Genomic DNA, 20762 nt, shown 5'->3' with positions numbered 1-20762 from the left:
TATTTATATTTTTTGTATATATTATCTTAGTGTATATAAGTCTCTATTTATGTATATTTATTTTGGTGACGGGGGGGCACGGTGGCTTAGTGGTTAGCACGTTCGCCTCACACCTCCAGGGTTGGGGGTTCGATTCCCGCCTCCACCTTGTGTGTGTGGAGTTTGCATGTTCTCCCCGTGCCTCGGGGGTTTCCTCCGGGTACTCCGGTTTCCTCCCCCGGTCCAAAGACATGCATGGTAGGTTGATTGGCATCTCTGGAAAATTGTCCGTAGTGTGTGATTTCGTGAGTGAATGAAAGTGTGTGTGTGTGTGTGTGTGTGTGTGTGTGTGTGCCCTGTGATGGGTTGGCACTCCGTCCAGGGTGTATCCTGCCTTGATGCCCGATGACGCCTGAGATAGGCACAGGCTCCCCGTGACCCGAGGTAGTTCGGATAAGCGGTAGAAAATGAATGAATGAATGAATGAATGAATGAATATTTTGGTGACTTGGAGCTGGATACTTGGATACAAGACCTCAGGGTTCTATATAGAACCCTAAGTAAGGAAAATCATTTCCTTACGAATGTTTCCACTTGTAAAGGTTTGTGTTCCTACTGTACAAGTTGCACTTGATCAGCAGTAGATTACACTTGTGTGCATCACAAGTCCTTTTGAGCATTGTTTATATTTAATATGCACTAGGAAAAATTGTCGTGGCAAGTGAAAATATCTTCAACAAAGAAAATGGTATCTGTTCCTTACTTTGGGGTTATTAGATGATAAATAAATAAATAAATAAATCTATTGCTAGACATATTTGCCAACAGCAAGCCTAAATCTGTCTTATTCTATTGGCAGATACAGTAATTTAGCTTAAAAAAAATCTGTAATAGACTTTAGAACGTTATTTTCTACTATCTAATGTATAAAGAGAAATATCATTTGAATTTGATTATCTAAGATATTGTTTTTGTATTATTCCTTAATAAACTGAGCCACAGGTCGGTTTCTGTTTGGTATTGGTATAAGTGCTTAGTGGAGTGTCTCTACAGAAGAAAAAATCTTTTCCCACAGGATATAGCAAAATATTTGCAGACATGTTAGTTCAGAAATGCTAGCGCCGAGATTGTTTAATGGTTTTATAAGCTTCTCAGACAGAACTCTTGATTATGTATCAAACCACTGATGGATTCAGATGGGTTTAAATTCACAGAAGCAGAAATGACACTACATGATGTACCTGTGTAATCCAGTTTAAATAGGTTCAAATTGTGTTTGATTGTGATACCCATTCCCTTGTACACGGGACCTTCTAATTTCACTGTTTTGGGTGTAATTTTAATTTGTTGCCCATTTCGAATTAAGATCATTGGGTTTCATACGGAACAAAAGTGATTGCTGAATCCTAAATTTTTCATTAAGCCAGAGTGAAACACTATTCTCTCTCTCTCTCTCTCTCTCTCTCTCTCTCTCTCTCTCTCTCTTTCTCTCTCTCTCTCTCTCTCTCTCCTCCCAGCTGCAGCAGGAATCAAATACACACATCCCTTCTTCTCAGAGCTGCACTCAATTTTCTTTTTCTCACCGTGCTAATCTCTCTCGCTCCATGCTGGAATAATGTGTTTGTGTTGTGCCAATGTGTGTGTGCTGTTGTTCGTGTTGATTGGGGGTAGTTCTGGACAAAGTTACGGACCAGCGTGTTATGGTGGATTTGACCTCTACTTCGTCCTGGATAAGTGAGTTTCCTCCTGTCACTTCATACTGTCATGATTCATTAAAATTCTTTCTATCATTTAAAATAAATAAAGAGTTGTATAGCCCAGATGACGGAGAGGCCATGTGAGGTAGGAGAGCCTAGTGACTGCACAGGGGCAGATCTGAAATGTAATAAAAACAAGTTATGATGTTATTATGGAGCACATATCTCACTTACTCTGCGTATTGTAATATTCAAGATTATGTGTCATTGCAAAATATTGTTATCATGAATGCCTTTTATTGTCAAAAGTACTTATTTTGGACTTATAATCACATGCGTCCTTCTCACTGAATGCAATTGTATACATCATGGGGTCCAGTGTATTATATATAATACAATTTTAGGCAATAATACAATAAATATTTTTAAACATAATGTTCTAAAGGTCCAAAATGAATTAGATGAAATACATATTTTTTTTTGTAAATGTCTGTGTATATATTTGCAAATTTATACATATTTACATTTATTGTATATATTTGCAAAACATTAGGTCAGTGTACAATTATAATAACAATAAAAGATGTCCAATGCGATTTTTAGCTCATTTGAAACTTGCACAAAATTGATCTCAGGCTAGTAACTCAGACTGTGTTTATAAATCACAAAGAATGAATGCTTACACTGTAATACTAGGTATACACCGGGTAGTAGTTATAACAATTTGCGCTCAGAGGCTTCATATACAGTCTAAGTAAAGATTCCCTTTCACCTGCTCACCAGCTACAAGTTAATGTACACAATGAACACCAAAGATACTGTTGTAGTTGTTGCAATGGCGTCTGTGTTACACAAGAGGCGCTGTTTCCTGCTCTACATCTCACACTTTAGTTATACTAAAGCGTTCTTCACTCCTTTTTAGTTATTTCACTAAGTTAAATTTGAAGAACTGCATAAATGACTCAGGAGACAATTAACTATAATTAACTTTAATAAGTATTTATTAAAGAGAGTGAGAGAATACCACTTTCGTTATGACTATACATTGTCTATGTGTCGTTCCATATTAATTCATTCAATCAGTTCATTCCATCCATGCATTCATTCATCTTCAGTAAGCGCTTTATCCTGGTCAGGGTCACAATGAACAATGGAATACAGCCTGGATGGAACACCAGAGCACTATGAAGACACTGATTTACACTCTGAGAAAGTTTGTCATAGCCAGTATACCTACTAGTATGTCTCTATGTACCTAGAATAAAGCCATACAGACATGGGAACAGTACGCCAAACTTATTAGCCTGATCTAAGAATCAAACCAGAGACAGCTGTGAAGTGGCGTCAGGACCCACTGGTTTGTGGTTTGTTGCTCCACCATTTCTGTACTTTTTAATGGCTGTTGATTAATCGACAATGAGGTTTGATAAAATGATGTAAAAAGTAACTAGAATAGAAAATGTTTTTCTAAAAACACCAACATTGTTATAGAAATGAAAGTAGACAGGTGTATAATAAATGCGTAAGTTGCTTTAAACTCAGTGTCAATCAGAAATAATAAAAATAATAATACTATATCATTAACAACTACACTAAGCCTTATTACAGTTTATAACACCCTATAAACATATCAACATACAGGTGCTAGATGGTCATGGATACAATGCCCACAAAAAAAGTCCACAATCCTATTATTCCGTATATCAAAAGTACATGATAATTGCATGAGTCTTTTTTTTTAGAAAAATAAATCTTGACCCTAAAATTGTATTTTGAATACGAATGCATTTACAAGAGGTCGAAGGTCAGCCTGAGCTCAGCAGAATTAAACAGAACCTTTTTACCAGCAGCACCAGATGTTCCAGAGCTGCATGGCTGCAGTGCACACATACACACACACACACACACACACACACACACCCATAGTAAGAGGCACACACATCTAAGAAGAAAAGAAAAGAAAATAAGGGAGAAAGCCAAAGGGAGGGAGAGAAAGAATGTGTGTGTGTGTGTGTGTGTGTGTGTGTGTGTGTGTGTGTGTGTGTGTGTGTGTGTGTGTGTGTGCAGTCACTTCATTGTCATGCTTGAAAACCAGATTTGAAAAGCAGCTGTGTCGCAGATGAAAGACAAATGAAAATTGCTGAACTGTAAAAAAAAAAATTACCTAAACCCAAGAGGACTGCTAAGTTCCATAAACATTCCATAAACATAAATGTTCCTATTAGCATCTTGTGCTTATATATGTGACCTTACTCTCCAGATATTTTGTTATTATCACATAAATATGATATAAACTGTACATTTGATTGCACTTGACACTCTGTAGATTTATGTTTGTTTTGGAATTTTTTGGCAGTTCATATTGGTGGTTGATTACCCCTGCACTTAATAGTCTCTCTGAGCACTTTATTCCCAGCTCTGTGAAGGGTCAATAGGCTACTTCTCTCTTGAGAGTTGAATGAGAGGTTAACTGCTGAAGAGCTTAAACTTGCTTGACCTTTTCCTGCCTTAAGACTTAAAAGTGTAGAGATTTGTAGACTGTTTTAAATCATTAGCCAGAAACACATAATGGGGAACGTTTAAATCAATTGACTAGAGTGTGTCAAAGGGGACGCAACCTTTCGAGAGGCTCAGAAGGAAATCCTGACCTAATGTCAACTACTGTAATATTTCTTCTTGTCTTTTATGGGTTTTCAACAGCTAAATGGCATTAATTTAAGACACAATTTGGACTAAAATTGTACATTTTAATTTTTTCACCTAGAACTTAAGGGTGTGAAAACATTTGCAGTTGTATAGTTAATTTAACATCTTAATACTGTATAATGGTAAATTAGCTACATTATAAATGATATAGCATGATAGTCATACAGCATGATATAAAAGAACAAGCAAAGAATAAAACATATTTTCTCTTATGTTAATATATTATTTATTCATTAACAGCAAGTCACAAAATGTTTTATTCCTCTTCTACCACAGCAATTTGCCATCAATTACAAGGTTAACATTTATTAATGAATCATAAGTCATACTTTTTACTGTTGTGAAGGTTAGGTCCTCTTCTCACTTATGTTATAGCAACTTCAAACCTACATCTATATTTTTTTCTCTCTTGAAGTTAATAAGACAAAAACAGCTTGTCATATTACCCAGAATCTATGAAAGTACAGAAGAATTTGCTGATTGTTACAAAAGACTGATATTGCAGATGACTTCTCTAAACATCTCCTTGGTATAGTGAAGAAAACATTTTTTTCTATAATAAATTATTCATTCATTCATTAATTTTCTACCGCTTATCCGAACTACCTCGGGTCACAGGGAGCCTGTGCCTATCTCAGGCGTCATCGGGCATCAAGGCAGGATACACCCTGGACGGAGTACCAACCCATCATATTCTCTCGACCCATCAGAGAAGTCTTTGTGAAAGAACTGTTACTACAAAAACAATAACAAGGACATTAAATTAATATACAGAAATATACCTGTGATTTGAAATGTTGTCAAAGCTGCTGCAAATAAATCAACACCTTCTGACCAATCAGAATAAAGAATTTAACAGCACTTTGGCATGAGAAATAAATCCAGAAATAAATCAAAGAAAGAAAAGAAAGAAAAGAAAACAGTAGTAAATAAAAACTATAACACTGACGTCTAGTTAAAAGTGATTTGAAATGGTTTATCCCAAACAGTTATGATGACCTCTTGCTTGAATAAAACTTGATTACATTGATTGTATTTATTTATTATTTATTATTATTTATTTCTTTATTACTATAATAATTATTACTCAGCAATAACATAAATAAAAATGTTTATTAAAAAAAAAAACATTTCAAATAATCAGCTGCACAGAAATCCAGAATGAACTCCAGCAGCTCAGGTTGTACCTTTCGGTTTAACTTACGTTCAACCAGATCACATTCTGTAAGTTTCCTGTAATCATTTCTTAAATTTAAATATTCAGAAATAAAATTAAAACAGATTAAGCCAAATTTCAAGTTGGATTGAAAAACAGCTTTTTGAGTCTTGTGCTTCTTTCAGTAAACTTTTAATAAATGACAGAAAAGTAGTAGTTAATGTTGCTGCAGTTCAGCCTGATGGTTATAATTTCCTTCTTGATAAGCTCTTGACAAAATTGGAATTTCTATTGGAATATTTTCAATCATGAATCATGAAGCATCACTTTTAATTAAAACCTAAAGACTCCAAATCCTCCTCGTTTATCATGCCTTAACTTCTCTCAAAATTCTGTCGCATCTCAGTGTAACGTTCTAAATGTCAGGGTTTACTGGTTAGATGTTAACCAAGGAATCACAATACAGCACTCACATTTTAAAGACATTTTAAAGACATTATTTTAGTCATTAACTCCAAAGAGCTGTGGTTTTACACAAATCTTATGTAACCGAGCATTTGGAAATAAAAAATTCTGACATCAGTGCATTAGCGAAGCCAATTCTGCGTTCCAAAATTGCAGAAATCCCAGTAAACTCAATATCAGGATTATAATAATTCCCTCAAGTGCTGAGTGTTTTCATCCTGGAATGTTTATTCAGCATTACTGACTGACACGTATTCAGTCCAAAGTCCAACATTTTGTAAATATATTCTTTTTGCTATTTTTTTTTTACGCATTTTAGCATATCAAATCACTGATACTAACTATTACACATACTCACAATTATGCTTGCTTTTTTCTACAGAATGAATAACAAACCTGCAAAAACTTGTAAAAAAAAACAATAATGTTGCTTCAGAATTAATTGCCAACATTTTAAAAAGAGCCTAGTGCCTCATCAGTTTCATCCTACAATGCTAGTTTGTGGTTAGCCTGTTTACTCCAGCGCTAGTTTGAATGAGCTGATGTCACACCTAATGTTTTCAATAGCGGTGTGTTTAATGTGTCTCAGAATGCTGTGCTAACATAAAACTGTGACTATAAAACATATCATATTACACTTGAATACGTTTACAGCTGCTGAAACTCTCAGCTTAATAACTTCTTTAGCAGAGCAGCCTCAATAAAGGAAAGTGCCATATGTAAAAAAAAAATTAAAAAAATAAGAGGTTTTATTCCAAATTCGCTGAGGTAAGGCAAAAATTCCTGTCTGATCTGTCTGCACCGCACACAGCCAGAGTACCAAAACAGGCACCACTTTATTTTAGTTCTTTATGGCTATTTTTGACCTCAGGCATGTGGAAATAGGACAGACTGTCTCACATCATGTGCTCAAAACTCATATCAAAATATTTATCTCAACTATCAGCTGAATATCTTTTTATCTATTCAGCAATGAATAAAAGCATTAATGTCATAAGATCATAATTATTTATCATGTAAATGATTCGGATGCTTTTCCTCCTTTATTTGAGCTTTAATTTTTTGGAAAAAGAAATAAAAGAAAGATTAATGTTAAAACTTATGGAATAAAGTATAAAATAGGGGGGCACGGTGGCTTAGTGGTTAGCACGTTCGCCTCACACCTCCAGTGTCGGGGTTCGATTCCCGCCTCCACCTTGTGTGTGTGGAGTTTGCATGTTCTCCCCGTGCCTCGGGGGTTTCCTCCGGGTACTCCGGTTTCCTCCCCCAGTCCAAAGACATGCATGGTAGGTTGATTGGCATCTCTGGAAAATTGTCCCTAGTGTGTGATTGCGTGAGTGAATGAGAGTGTGTGTGTGTATGTCCTGCGATGGGTTGGCACTCCGTCCAGGGTGTATCCTGCCTTGATGCCCGATGACGCCTGACATAGGCAAAGGCTCCCCGTGACCCGAGATAGTTCGGATAAGCGGTAGAAAATGAATGAATGAATGAATGAATGAATGAAAAGTATAAAATATCTTTGATCCTCATTAAAGCGTGATTTTTTTTTAGCATTAGCCAAAGTGAATGTGTGCTTAGCATAAAGAAAGCTAACCTTTTGTGTCAGATTTAACCCGTTTCATACTGTACATTGTTACTGATTAGCAGGGTTAGCCTTTTTATGGTGTTATTTCTTGTGTTAGTGTGTTTGCTTATACTAATTTGTGGCTAGCTTGATTACTATAATGGTAGCCCCCACTCTGAGGCTAGAAATAGATAGCTAGATGGCTATTTGATTAGCCATGATTGAATACTCCAAATTAGCTAATTCTGCTAAAGAGCTATCAACTCAGCTTATTCTGCTAGATGGTAATCAAATTAGCTAATTCGCTAGTTAGAATCCCTATAGGACTTTATTCAGTGTGTGAAAGAAGCATTGTTCAAATATCTGAGGAAATCACTTCAGACATTGTTTTTACTGCTAAAGTCAAGTGTACAAGTGGACCCTTTCACAATTTTTAAAATAGTTAGATTATTGAATGAGCTTGCTAATGATTTAAGTGTGCTACAGTGTATACACATATGTTAAAAATCAATCATCTTTCTTATTGTGTTATTCTTAGGTCTGGAAGTGTTCAGCATCACTGGAATGAGATTTATTACTTTGTGGATCATCTGGCACACAAATTCATCAGGTGAGATGTTTCCCTGGGCCAGGATTTAAAATGTGAAACAGACATTCCTTTCTGAAAAACTTTGTCATGAAGACATACTACTTTCAGCAGGGTTTTGTTTACAGGCTGGTAAAAGGTGAACATTTAATGATTGCACATCATTGAGTCATGTTAGCTCATGCTACTTAACACTGAATAATAACTTTCATGATTATGATTTCAAATTCTCTCTGAATTTTCTTGTGGTTAGCTTATGCCAGATAGACGGCTAATGTTGGCAGTGAGAAGCATTAATGTTTATGAATATGGATATAAACTCCTCCTTGAAATCATGTCCAAGTAGCTTTTGTCAGATTTTTACTTTTACTTCAGGGTTAGCTTGTATAATAGAATGCTAATCCAGGGTTAGCTTGTTTGATATAACGCTAGTGCACGTCCTTTTTATTTTACTTTTAGTTGAAATTTAAGACCATTTGCACATCTTAAAAGAGACCCCATCCTCTTGTGGTCACACTAGATTGTGGGATTATGAATTATTCTACTAGAAATCTAGAAGAGTAAAGACAAACCAGATTAATTGTCCTGAAATGAGCACAGGACAGTCTTTATGATTACAGCAGCAGCACTTATATATAAATCTACAGTATCCATGTAAATCTTGGGCATTTTGTTTGTAATAAGTGGGAATCCTATATGGGAAGAAGTTGAGGCACAAATACAGAAAGCTCCACTCAGAAGTTCAGAATCAGGATGAATCAGATCCCGTTTGCAGGAGTTGAAGAGTGTCAGGATCTGGCACTGGTGTCACATCATAAGTGTGAGTGTGCTTTCCTCACTCCTGCTTAAACTCCACACTGACTACACCCTTTAACCACTTGAATTTACCACATTTTCCATCATTAACTGTGCCGTTAGCTGTAGCTGCTTTCCAAATTCTAGTAACTGACAGAAGAATTCTTATTAACGAAAAAATTAATCCTAATAAGTAACAGCTGAGCAGCACAGTTAAAGGAACATCTGAGGTAAACAGAGGAAGAGTTATATAAAACATAACTCTTCCTCTGTTTACCTCAGCTCAATCTTATCAACACATACATAACCGTTATAGCTCAGAACACAAAAGACACAGTTTAATTGTTTAATAATAAGGTTGTAGTAAGAGTTAACATTGCTGTAATTGCAGGCTGAAAAGCAGATACACATAACACCAGCATTCTGTCATTGTGAGACTCATTCAGTCTCTCTCTCTCTCTCTCTCTCTCTCTCTCTCTCTCTCTCTCTTTTACTTTTCAGTCCTAAGCTCCGGATGTCTTTCATTGTTTTTTCGACAGAGGGGAGAACCCTGATGAAGCTCACAGAAGACAGGTGATCTTAGAAACCAATAGGTCCAGGTCAATCTAGCCTCACAAACTTCCAGACTTGTTCCTATCTCCTCATCTGTTCTGTGATAGATGTTTAAATGTTTCTAAAATGGGACTTATATATGGTGTATTCTCAGATATGATCTGTGTGTGTGTGTGTGTGTGTGTTAGGGAACAGATACGAGCAGGTCTGGAGGAACTACAGAGTGTTTTACCAGGTGGAGACACATTTATGCACAAAGGCTTTGAGCGGGTAAGAAAATAGTCTCCTCTCTGTCTGGCTCTGTTTCCCCACATTTGTGTCTTCATCCAAATAAAAAAACATTCTTGTTTGGTTCTTTCACAGGCAAGTGAACAGATCTACTATGCAAGTGGTGATGGTGAGTGGTGATGACACAAAGATCAAAATAATCGAAAGTCCTTCGAACTTAATACTCAGTGTTAAGTGTTGATGTTTTTGTTTCAATTATTGGGGGATGGTGGAAGAATGAAAGGAAGTAAACGACGGAGGAAAAGCGAGAAATAATCCAACATTCTTTCAGTTTTGTTTCTTTGACATGGTTCACACTTTAATCTTGAATATAAGCCATACAAACTGTGAATATTATACATTGTCTATCTCTCATTTTTACTGCATTTTCCTTGTTAAATAATTCCACATGGATAGCTCATCTTGTGTAACTTCACGAGTTTTGGCCCATAACAAAATGGCAGAGTCCAGGAAAGCTAAGTTAGCAGTTAAAGGTACTGCTACAGTAAGTGTAATTAAAATGTCATTTTAGAGCATATGGTAGTCTTGTGTTAGTTACACAGCTGAAATAAAAAAAAATGTGATTTTTCCTGATGGTTTTATCTTGTTTCTAATGCTAGTGTTGCTTTTCATTGTTTTACTTAGTGTTTACATGCTAACTAGCTAAATCTCATCAATATTTTTGGCTAGCAACAGCCTTTGTTTATATTTGCATTAGTAATTAGCTCAAGTTTAACAGTTAATAATTCATAATTTGTTCATATATAATTCCTTGCCATAGTGTTTATACTCAGATACAGTAGAGATGCGGAAACATGTGCACTGCTTTATTCTCAGCACAGAAGTTAGTATTTACAGATTTTGTGTTTGCAGGTTATCGAATAGCGAGCGTTATTATTGCTCTGACAGACGGAGAGCTGCGTGAAACACAGTTTGATTTGGCAGAGAGAGAGGTGAGCTACTGATGCTTTATCTATTCACTATATACAGTAAGTCACATTACCACTGCATTACTGTGTGTGTACTCAACCACACTCCCTGTTTATTATAAGACTAGGGTTCATCTTTTTTTTTCACAGGCAGGACGCGCTCGCCAGCTTGGAGCTACAGTGTACTGCGTGGGAGTGAAGGATTTTAATGAAACTCAGGTAAGATATTCAAATTAGATTCAGATCCTTTTCATTTATCTGAATGAACTTCACTAAGATTCACTTAGCTGAATAAATTTCACTCAGATTCAATTTATAAACTACTGCTAAGCTTGTCTTAGAAAGAAGAGAGTCACAATCTTTTCGTGTCCTAAACGTATTTTAAACAATTTCATCATTATTTCAAACCATAATTTTTTTTGGCACAAATGCATATATTGTCATATGATGAGCCACACCGAAAATTAAGTAATAGCCAGTGTATGACTATTTAAATGACAAAAATTAAGGTTTACAGAGCTCTAGATAACTTCATCTACTAGGTTTCATGGTGAATGCTGTGTTCAAGGTTAGATGATTTGCAATACCTCATGGGTACTACAGCACACTCCCTCACACACACAGGAAATAGAAGAAAGGCAGTAAATACAAGAACCATCGATACACATGTAAATCATGTAAATTCAGTGCTACATACTGCATTTAATATTAACTATAAACATAATTTTTCTTCTGTCCATCATAGCTGGCTACAATTGCAGGTAGTGAAGATCATGTTTTTCCTGTGAATGATGGATTTGAGGCACTGCAGGACATCATCGACTCAGTAAGGCACCAAATGACTTTTCCAGTTTAGAAAATAAGAAATGACCTCCTGCTCAGTTCCCCCTAGAAAAGCCATTGTAGTATTTATATCAGGTTCATCCACAGTTTGTTTTACATCATAGAGTAACAACAGTTAGCATAATAATTTAGCAACAGAAGGAAAGTTATCTACTGTATTAAACTAATATTAATTATGTTAACTAATCATCTTAGCTTACTAATAGTTGTCATTTGGAAATGACATTAAGTAGCTAGCAAAGTTCTCAAGCAAGACGGCTAACATTAGCCAGTGTAATTAGCGACCATCAATCGCGAACTAATCGCGAACTAATGTTAGCATAATTCAATTCAATTCAATTCCAGTTTATTTGTATAGCGCTTTTTACAATTGACACTGTCTCAAAGCAGCTTTACAGAACATAAACATAGAGCAAAAGGTTATTATAAAAAATAATATAACGATTAATATAATACAAAATTCGAGATTAATATTAGGTATATTTAAATGTGTTTGTATTTATCCCCGTTGAGCAAGTCTGAGACAGCAGTGGCAAGGAAAAACTCCCTTGAATAGAAGGAAGAAATCTTGAGAGGAATCAGACTCAAAGTGGAACCCATCCTCATATGGGTGACACTGGAGGGTGTGATTAGAAATATACAGTCCGACAAATGTTGTAATGATGCAAAAGACCACATGGAGTTGGCAATCTAGCTGAAAATCCATAACCAACAAATGTTCTACCTGTTCACCATATCATAAAACTTGTTCCAGTTGTTTATAATCCACCGATGAGCTCTTTTTCCAACCTATATAATGTGGCTGTGTAACTGAATAATGTTTAATGCATGATATCTTTGTAATCCAGAGCTGTGTAGAACTCGCAACCTGTCCACCATAGAACGTGATCGTGCGACCAGCGTGTTCTTGTAATGTATATTTAGTACTATGGGTTGTGTAGATTGGGACCTCTTGTGTTCAAATATTGCAATAGCATTACATGCAAGATCAATAGAACGCTGATTTCCACCATGTGAATCACACATTTCCATGATGCATATCTGCATCACAATGCATTGGGTCACAAATATCAACAACTGGACTATTGAAGCAAGCTTGAAAGAAGAAGCTCACATCATTTGTAAAATTTCAGTCTCCTATCAATATTTCCAAATTTTCCCTTTCAGATCCTGAAGAGATCATGCATAGAAATATTGTCAGTTGAACCTTCAACTATATGTGCCGGAGGTGAGCGAAGTTAAGCACACAGACAAAACTTGTGTATGAAATCTGAATATCTGTATAAAATACTATGCATATTTACATAATACTATATCAGCACTGAGTTTAATTTACTAGAATATATATTATTTAGCTTCATAATCCTGCTTCTCTCTACCCATGTTTCATTTAGAAGACATCTGTTTAGCTAGACTGAACGTTTGGGCAGCATTTTCAGGAAGAATGATACAGAGGTCTTCTAAGGTTCCTTAGTTTGGCTGCATTTATCCTTTCCAATAGAGGAAATCCCATAATTCTGTTCACCTTAAAGAGCCAGCTGAAAATTTTACAGCTTCATATTGCAATTTGTTTTTCCAAGCTTTTACAAAGCTTTCATTCAGCGAACAGAATTATGAGGTAAATGGATAAAAATGATACTGCCTTCAAGTTTTGATGAAATAACGAACCTTTGGAAATTAGCTGTCATTATAATGTTCCTTCCAATGGGACATAGATTTCACATGTAGAGTGTTAAACCGCTGCCTACTTAGACATCTGTCTCCAGAATGAAATGCAAGTTACATCTGAAATGACTCCCGAACACTAAGTGTGATATGTACAGTAAAGGATGTTACAGACCATCATTTGAAACACGTCACTGTCTTCGTCACTGTTTTCTCTGTTGGTCGTGATGTATTGCAGAATCCTTTCAGGTGGTGGTGAGGGGGAACGGATTCCTCCACGCGAGAGATGAGAGACGAGTGTTGTGTAGTTTCCGCATCAATGACACCTTCACCGTCAGTAAGTGCTCTTCCAATAAAGGAACTAATAATTGTAATAATGTACAGTATTGGCTCCTAACCTTTACATTCTGATAAATACAGTTAATAAATTTCAAATGAAAATCTGGAACAATGGGGGGCACGGTGGCTTAGTGGTTAGTACGTTCGCCTCACACCTCCAGGGTCGGGGTTCGATTCCCGCCTCCACCTTGTGTGTGTGGAGTTTGCATGTTCTCCCCGTGCCTCGGGGGTTTCCTCCGGGTACTCCGGTTTCCTCCCTCGGTCCAAAGACATGCATGGTAGGTTGATTGGCATCTCTGGAAAATTGTCCCTAGTGTGTGAGTGCGTGAGTGAATGAGAGTGTGTGTGTGCCCTGCGATGGGTTGGCACTCCGTCCAGGGTGTATCCTGCCTTGATGCCCGATGACTCCTGAGATAGGCACAGGCTCCCCGTGACCCGAGGTAGTTCGGATAAGCGGTAGAAGATGAATGAATGAATGAATCTGGAACAATGTTAAGTTTTATTAAGATCAAGATTAAGGCCTGATTCTGACTTGGTGAGCACCACGGAGTAATACAGTACGTAAGAATCTAAGTATTGTAATCAGAGTCAATATTAACAGTCAGAATATGGGCATTCAGGTTTAATACAGGACAAAGAAAAACAAGAAATAAAGGAGGGTCTAAAAACTTTTCTCAGTCACAATGTCGCCTTGATTCCAGTCCAAATCAAACATCACGGTTTTATCTGCTGTTTCAGTCTAATGTCTGTGGATAAACTGATTAAAATTAGCATTGAAACTGGTTAATTTACCAATTATTCAACAGCCACAAAACTTTTGTCCTGCCAAGTTTACATTCTCATAAAAATATGGAATTCTCAGCCTTAATCAGAGACACAGAATTTTATCAGTGATGAATGATGAAATGTTAATGGGGACAAAACTGTAGGAAAAATGCAGCTCTCGAATGTGTACTCAAACTCCCAGCCCTAATATCCTGCTCCAGATTCAAATAAAAGATGGCCGATGTTCAATAGCAACAAAAAGAGACAGGAGAAAGGAAATGGACCGTCTCTCTCTCTCTCTCTCTCTCTCTCTCTCTCTCTCTCTATCTATCTATCTATCTACTGTATCTATCTATCTATCTATCACTCTTTTCACATCTTTGTAACCAAACCACTAAATTACAGCCTGTCCATATAACGGTGAAGATGCCCGTTTGCTGGTTATAAATTAAGGTATAAAATGTCTGGATGAGGTTTTTTGCTCTGGGAAATAAGAGAAAATTTTCAATTTGTTTTGGAAGTGAACGGGGAAGGAGCGCAGTGTTCAAAAAGCCACTAATCTCTCCTGAATTTGGTGTTCCTCCATCCTTCCAGCTGCTAATGCACTTAAACACCATCATATTACAGAAAGGAATGTAGGACCCTGTTTGTGTGTGTGTGTGTGTGTGTGTGTGTGTGTGTGTGTGTGTGTGTGTGTGTGTGTGTGTGTGTGTGTGTGTGTGTGTGTGAATGTGAATGTGAGAATTTGTTCCTAATATTTTTTTTGTTCTTTGTTTTCTCCTTTCTGAACTCTGCTTCTTCAGTTTTGTACCAGATCTATAAGTGTAATAAAGCTAACAATTCGATTTACAGGTTATGGTTTAAAACATACAGTTAACAAAGTCTTGTAGCTTTAGAGCCAGATGAAATAAACAAACAGCATCTACAGTACCATCCCTAGACCGACTACATCATTTGGAGAAAAGGTGAATCTGTGGATGTTTTTATTTTTTTAGCCAAACTATTTTTTAAGCTCCATCAGGTCTGTTTTGTGATTCAGTTCAGACCAAGTGGGAGGAAGTGCTTTTTTACTGTACTGACTATAAATAACCTCTGTGTGTGTGTGTGTGTGTGTGTGTGTGTGTGTGTGTGTGTGTGTGTGTGTGTGTGTGTGTGTGCGTCTGCAGTGAAGAGGCCTCTGGTTGTAGAAGACACGTACTTGCTTTGTCCAGCCCCTGTTCTGATGCAGGAGGGAACGTAAGTGTCCCTTCTTAAGCTTCCTGCAAATCATATTTTTTTTAAAATGTAATAAATAAAACATTGGTGGAAAGAAACACAGCCATGCCAGGATTTTTGGGCTAAGAGTTTTCCATAACGCACACTTATTACTCTGGTTTGGAATCATGTTTACCTGCTGAAACTCTTAGGGCTAAGGGCTGTTAGTAAGTAAAGAATGAAGGATTGTTGTTTTTTCAGTAATAGCATGTCTCATTGTATATATTACTCATTTTTGTTTTTATCCATTTGTAGGTAAATGTGGTTTTATGTAAAACGTTTATGTTGAGCATCTGCCATATAGGTTCCTCTGTATGTTGCTACCATAGGAACTACTGTACAGTATAATGTATTCAAAGGAAGGCATTAATCTCTTCTGGTGTAGCTTTCAATACATTCTGATAAATCACAATCAAAAACAGCATTGCGTTATTCAACTAAATGTGTAATTTAGTGTTGTTTGGTTTCACACTTAATATTATTATTCAAACTTATTATTAAGACTTTTTCACCAGCAGTATCTATAAATTAAGCGCTCAGTAGAATTCACTCATTCAGAAATGGGACTGTATTCAAAAGTCACATTATCTTAAGATGTTTACTATTATAAATCCGTATGTGAAGTTTTTAATATCCTTTTTTTTAAACTTCCATTATTATTGAGTTTGCAGTGAACAGCTTTTTATGAATCCATGGAAATTTGATTGTAGTCATCACACACAATTTTGCTGTAATAACCATTTCTGCTGTTTTCCGTCTCTCATTGTAGATCTGCTTCTCTCTTCGTCAGTCTGAATGATGGCATAAGTTTTATCTCCAGCTCAGTCAGTATCTCAGCTCACGGCTGCGTGAATACAGTCCGAACTCTCAGCACCTCCACTAGCACCGAGCTCACCACTGCTGTGCTGCAGGACAGTGACGCTCCTCCACCGTCAGTGTGTACAGTCAGTACACACACTTACACACACACATCTAGAATCTATTGCTCTGATATGAATATAAGCATCAGACAAAATGCCTGTGTGTGTGTCTACAGATAGACGGGACGGTGTTAGCCATTGCTCTACTCGTGCTGCTGCTGTTGGTGATTCTGAGCCTGGTTTGGTGGTTCTGGCCGCTCTGCTGCACTGTGGTCAGTACATCTCTCTCTCTCTCTCTCTCTCTCTCTCTCTCTCTCTCTCTTTCTCTCTCTGCTTCTCCAAATATTCAGGTTTTTTTAGACCAGTAGCAGCTGGTGGATTTTAAAATAGCAGAAAGCACATAAGCCTGATATTGAAGCTAGTCTGGTCTGGCTCTTGTGTAAAGCTCCTCATAGTGTTTTACAAAATCATGGTAGACAAAGTAACTGGCTAAATTTCATTGATGAATGTAGTGACGGTAGGGTTGCAAAGGGGCAGAAGGTTAATTTCCGGAAACTTTCCACTGGAACTTAATCTAGGGAATTTTGGGGATATTAAAAATTGGAAACTTTTTACGGGAATTTATGGAAATTTACAGGAATTTATGGGAATTATTTGGAAATATAGGGAAATTTACATAAACTATATCATATACAAACATAAATAAACATTTTGTTTGGTCATAAGCAGACATGCATGCAAGATAATACAAATTTTAAAAATGACATCTTGACTGATTGTAAGATTGAATTGTAAGTGGAACTTTAACTGATTCTACTGATTTAACTGATTCTTTCATTGAGTAACACAAAAGCATAATAAACATTATTATGCTTGTAATACACATAATAAACTTAATAATTGTAATAAACATATTTCCCTATGATTGCTGTAAAATGAAAGTATCCCTCACCCTCGCCCTTCTAAAAAAAGTCCCAATCAAAATGTAAAATGAAGCATTTTTTCTCAAGCTTATTAGGTCTCTGCTTTCTGTGGTAGTCAAGGCCTGGAAAATGGAGGTGAATCCCACCTTATGTGATATATGGAGGATTTTTTTTATTTCAGTGAGTGTGTGAGGGGGTCATCAAATTATCTGTGCATGTGGTAACACTCCTAATTTACTGCTTATTCAGAGTTAGTAAGGTAGTTATTAAGTTTAGGTATTGGGTTAAGAATGTAGAATAAGGTCATGCAGAATAAGGCATTAATATGTGCTTAATAAGTACTAATAAATAGCCAATATTCTATTAATATTCATGCTAATAAGCAACTATTTAAATGACCCTAAAATAAAGTGTTACTGTGCATGTTATGGAAGAATGTAAGTACATGCAGGGGGTTTGGCCTCAATGGCCCTCCAGTAAGCAGCGTACTGTGTGCAAGTGACCGAGGAATGTTGGGAACAAATTCAACTTAAATTGCATTAAATCTTGTTCTTTTAAACATAATTATGCTGCAAGATTTCTTTAACTACATTTAAGTTCCTTGTTATAGGCAACTCTGTATTTTTTTTAAATTCCCAGTTTATTTCCATATATTCCAGCCTTGAAAATTCCCGGGATTTTGCAACCCTAAGTGACGGTGACAGAAATCATTCCCAAAATGAACGTAAACAATTTATTTGCGATATTTACTAGTTGCGGTGAGTATTATATAATAACAGCATCAACAAAAGATTATGGATTATGATTATTCAGAAAACAGGGGTGTCGTCAGTGTTCAAATTCAGACCCAAATGCAAGGATATCTAAAAACACGATTTATTAAATGTAACATAACACAAAGGTCCAGGAAACACTGGGAAAAAGAAACAAGACAGAGCAAACAAACAGAACACGAAGAGAACCCAAAGATGAAGGATTCAATACAATAAAAAGGGAGACACATGAGGAACAGGTGTGTAGAGGCAGGAAGGAATTAGACAAGGGAAGGTCACAACAGGTCAACACAAAATGTAAACAAAAACACATGGCACAGGCATGATCCTGACATCTGCTACCATTTCAGTGACTGACAATCAACTACGAGGTTCCGCCCAATCATTATGTGGAGAAGAATGACGTATTAAAAGCCTGTTATACAATGAGAATGAATATTTTACTCTTATTAAAACACAGTGTGCTTGTATACACCATATAGAATCTATGCATCGAATGAGATTTCTCAGCACGTACAGTAACAGTTCATTGATTCATAAGCTACAGAATTAAAGCCCTGGTATGTTTATCCTGAAAACAGTTACTAAACATTCTGGTTGCTGTTCAAAGTCTGTGGTTATATAAGCTAATAAGCAAAGATCTAAGATTAAAATCTTTTCTACCCTAACTAGGACTTTATAAAGCAGATCACACTTTGTGTCCAATCCCTTTTCATTAATGACCAATAAAAATGAGCAAGAAGACTAAAACAGGATGACTGGAAAAGCTGAATTTAGAAGGAGAATAAAAAGGGTATCATACTTTAATACAAATGTGATTGCAAATGTATATTGTTGTTAATAATGAGGATTCAACACATCAACACTTTTTCCCCAAACAGGTTATCCATGAACCACCTCCACCTGTAATAGAGGAAAGCTCGGTGAGAAGCACGCACACACACACACACACACACACACACACACACACACACTTCTTACCAATCAGAATTAAACTCCAGAGATTTACTTAAACCTTAAAAATGCAAAACAAAGCAACTGAAAAAAACAAAAAATCAAAAACAAATGACAAATATTTTATATAAGACCTGAAATATGTCCAAGAGACGAAGGGGGCTGAGCAAACCGCCACGAGGCAAAGAAAGCAGTTTGCAAAAATGTGAGCTAATGAAATAAAATAAAAAAACAGAAAAATAACTGCTCATATAAAACAAAACTAGGAGCTTTGAAACTGTGGAAAGGCTGAAAGTTTGAATAGTTTATACATCTGCATATGAAATATAGTGAAGACCAAAACTCTCTCTCATACACACACACACACGCTTTTAAAGCACAGTGTGTGATTGTGACGAGGGCAGTTTGGAAATTTCCACACTTTTGCACATTTATTTGTCCTTTCTTCATTTAATGCCATTTTCAGATGGTTTGCCATTGGTGACTGCGACTTTGCGATTTCCTTTTCGTGATCGCTCGGTGGCTCATCATACTTCATCTGTAAAGTTTTACCAGCTGAACTTATGTCCAGCACGGCCCTATAAATGTCCTGTTTTTATGTTATTTATGTACCCTTTCAAGCACCACCCGGTTTTAAAGCAGTTCTAAAGTCTAATGTGTTTACAAATATGTCAGAATATAGACATCTCTTTTCTATTTCATATTTTGGCACCACGAAGAGGATGAATTAAGTTAGACTTTAAGAAAATACTTGCACAGATACGTTGGAATTTATTGATTTAACAGCCCGAAGCTTCTTAATCCAGATGAGTTACGGTGCTTGCAAAGCCACAAACCCTTAAAAAACAGGAAATACCAGACCCAGAGTAAAAAAGGACATAAATGCACATATGTAACATTTTCTTCGCTGTTTTGACCAAAATCTTTTTGCACAAAGCTTGCAAGTTTGTATTTATTCCATTCTTGTCCTCTTGGCCTTTGATTGAAACTGCTTAGCTTCCATATGTTAACCCTTTCTTGCAGTACACCGGTGATCTATTGTCCTGGCTAGATCGGGATAAACAAATGAATTACTTTATCGCTACAGGTCTGTTATAAGATTAGCCAGGGCACTATTGGATTTCTGTATGTAAAGCAACATGACTCTGTCTTTAACTGCTGGTGAGCAGAGCGATGGGAAAAGGGAGAGAGGTGTGAACCCATAGCTAGGTAATCAATTCACACCTATACCCAATAACACTGCTACAGAAAGCACAATGAAAGTTTGATATAAAACACAGCATACAAGTACCGCAATAAAAATGATCACTTAAATCTAACAAGCTAGACAGAAATCCTAAGAGGCCACGCGTTATTATATTTTTTCTTTCTTGTTTTCTCGACTTCGTTTTCTCGTGATCTCGACATAAGGACATACAGACATTCACACAAGACATTCAGACATTCTACAGGCTGCAACAAGCGCCGTAACGCAGTACCACGGATTATCGCATGCACTTTTACTTTATCAGGGACTCATGTGATTGACAACTTCCACGTAAGTGTCCGACACTTAAGAAGGAGGCCGTGATGTCTGCATCATTATCGTCGAAGACAATATAGTGACCCTACTGCGGTCTATCCAGCTGTTTCTGAAAGCACAGTTAAACTAACCGCACGTATACAGTATTTTACGCTGAAACTAGCACAA

At 36.6% G+C, this 20762-nt stretch overlaps 2 protein-coding genes across 3 annotated transcripts in view; one reads left to right on the top strand and one right to left on the bottom strand.

Moving 5' to 3' along the window:
• Positions 1 to 1561: 1561 nt before the first annotated feature.
• antxr1b (ANTXR cell adhesion molecule 1b) overlaps positions 1562 to 20762 on the top strand; it is a 26535-nt gene continuing 7334 nt past the window's right edge. The window contains exons 1-14 of one of the 2 annotated variants that reach the window (XM_060895658.1): positions 1562 to 1713; positions 8106 to 8177; positions 9450 to 9521; positions 9689 to 9770; positions 9864 to 9897; positions 10641 to 10720; positions 10847 to 10915; positions 11442 to 11522; positions 12707 to 12767; positions 13443 to 13541; positions 15475 to 15544; positions 16332 to 16497; positions 16599 to 16694; positions 19000 to 19041. In XM_060895658.1, coding sequence (XP_060751641.1) covers positions 1595 to 1713; positions 8106 to 8177; positions 9450 to 9521; positions 9689 to 9770; positions 9864 to 9897; positions 10641 to 10720; positions 10847 to 10915; positions 11442 to 11522; positions 12707 to 12767; positions 13443 to 13541; positions 15475 to 15544; positions 16332 to 16497; positions 16599 to 16694; positions 19000 to 19041 — 1143 coding nt within the window. In that variant the 5' untranslated portion in view covers positions 1562 to 1594. Of the gene's footprint in view, positions 1714 to 8105; positions 8178 to 9449; positions 9522 to 9688; positions 9771 to 9863; positions 9898 to 10640; positions 10721 to 10846; positions 10916 to 11441; positions 11523 to 12706; positions 12768 to 13442; positions 13542 to 15474; positions 15545 to 16331; positions 16507 to 16598; positions 16695 to 18999; positions 19042 to 20762 lie in introns of both variants that reach the window. The other variant, XM_060895657.1, reaches the window with a different exon arrangement.
• The window catches only part of aak1b (AP2 associated kinase 1b), a 36280-nt gene continuing 34187 nt past the window's right edge, over positions 18670 to 20762 (bottom strand). Inside the window, exon 21 of the mRNA XM_060895656.1 lies at positions 18670 to 19021. Within this exon, the coding sequence (XP_060751639.1) occupies positions 18978 to 19021 (44 nt within the window). The 3' untranslated portion in view covers positions 18670 to 18977. The remainder of the gene's footprint in view (positions 19022 to 20762) is intronic.

Source organism: Tachysurus vachellii, chromosome 20 (genome assembly GCF_030014155.1).
Source record: "Tachysurus vachellii isolate PV-2020 chromosome 20, HZAU_Pvac_v1, whole genome shotgun sequence".
NCBI lineage: Eukaryota > Metazoa > Chordata > Actinopteri > Siluriformes > Bagridae > Tachysurus > Tachysurus vachellii.
The sequence above is the reverse complement of the archived record's forward strand: the minus strand, read 5'-3'. Positions and strand labels throughout refer to the sequence as shown.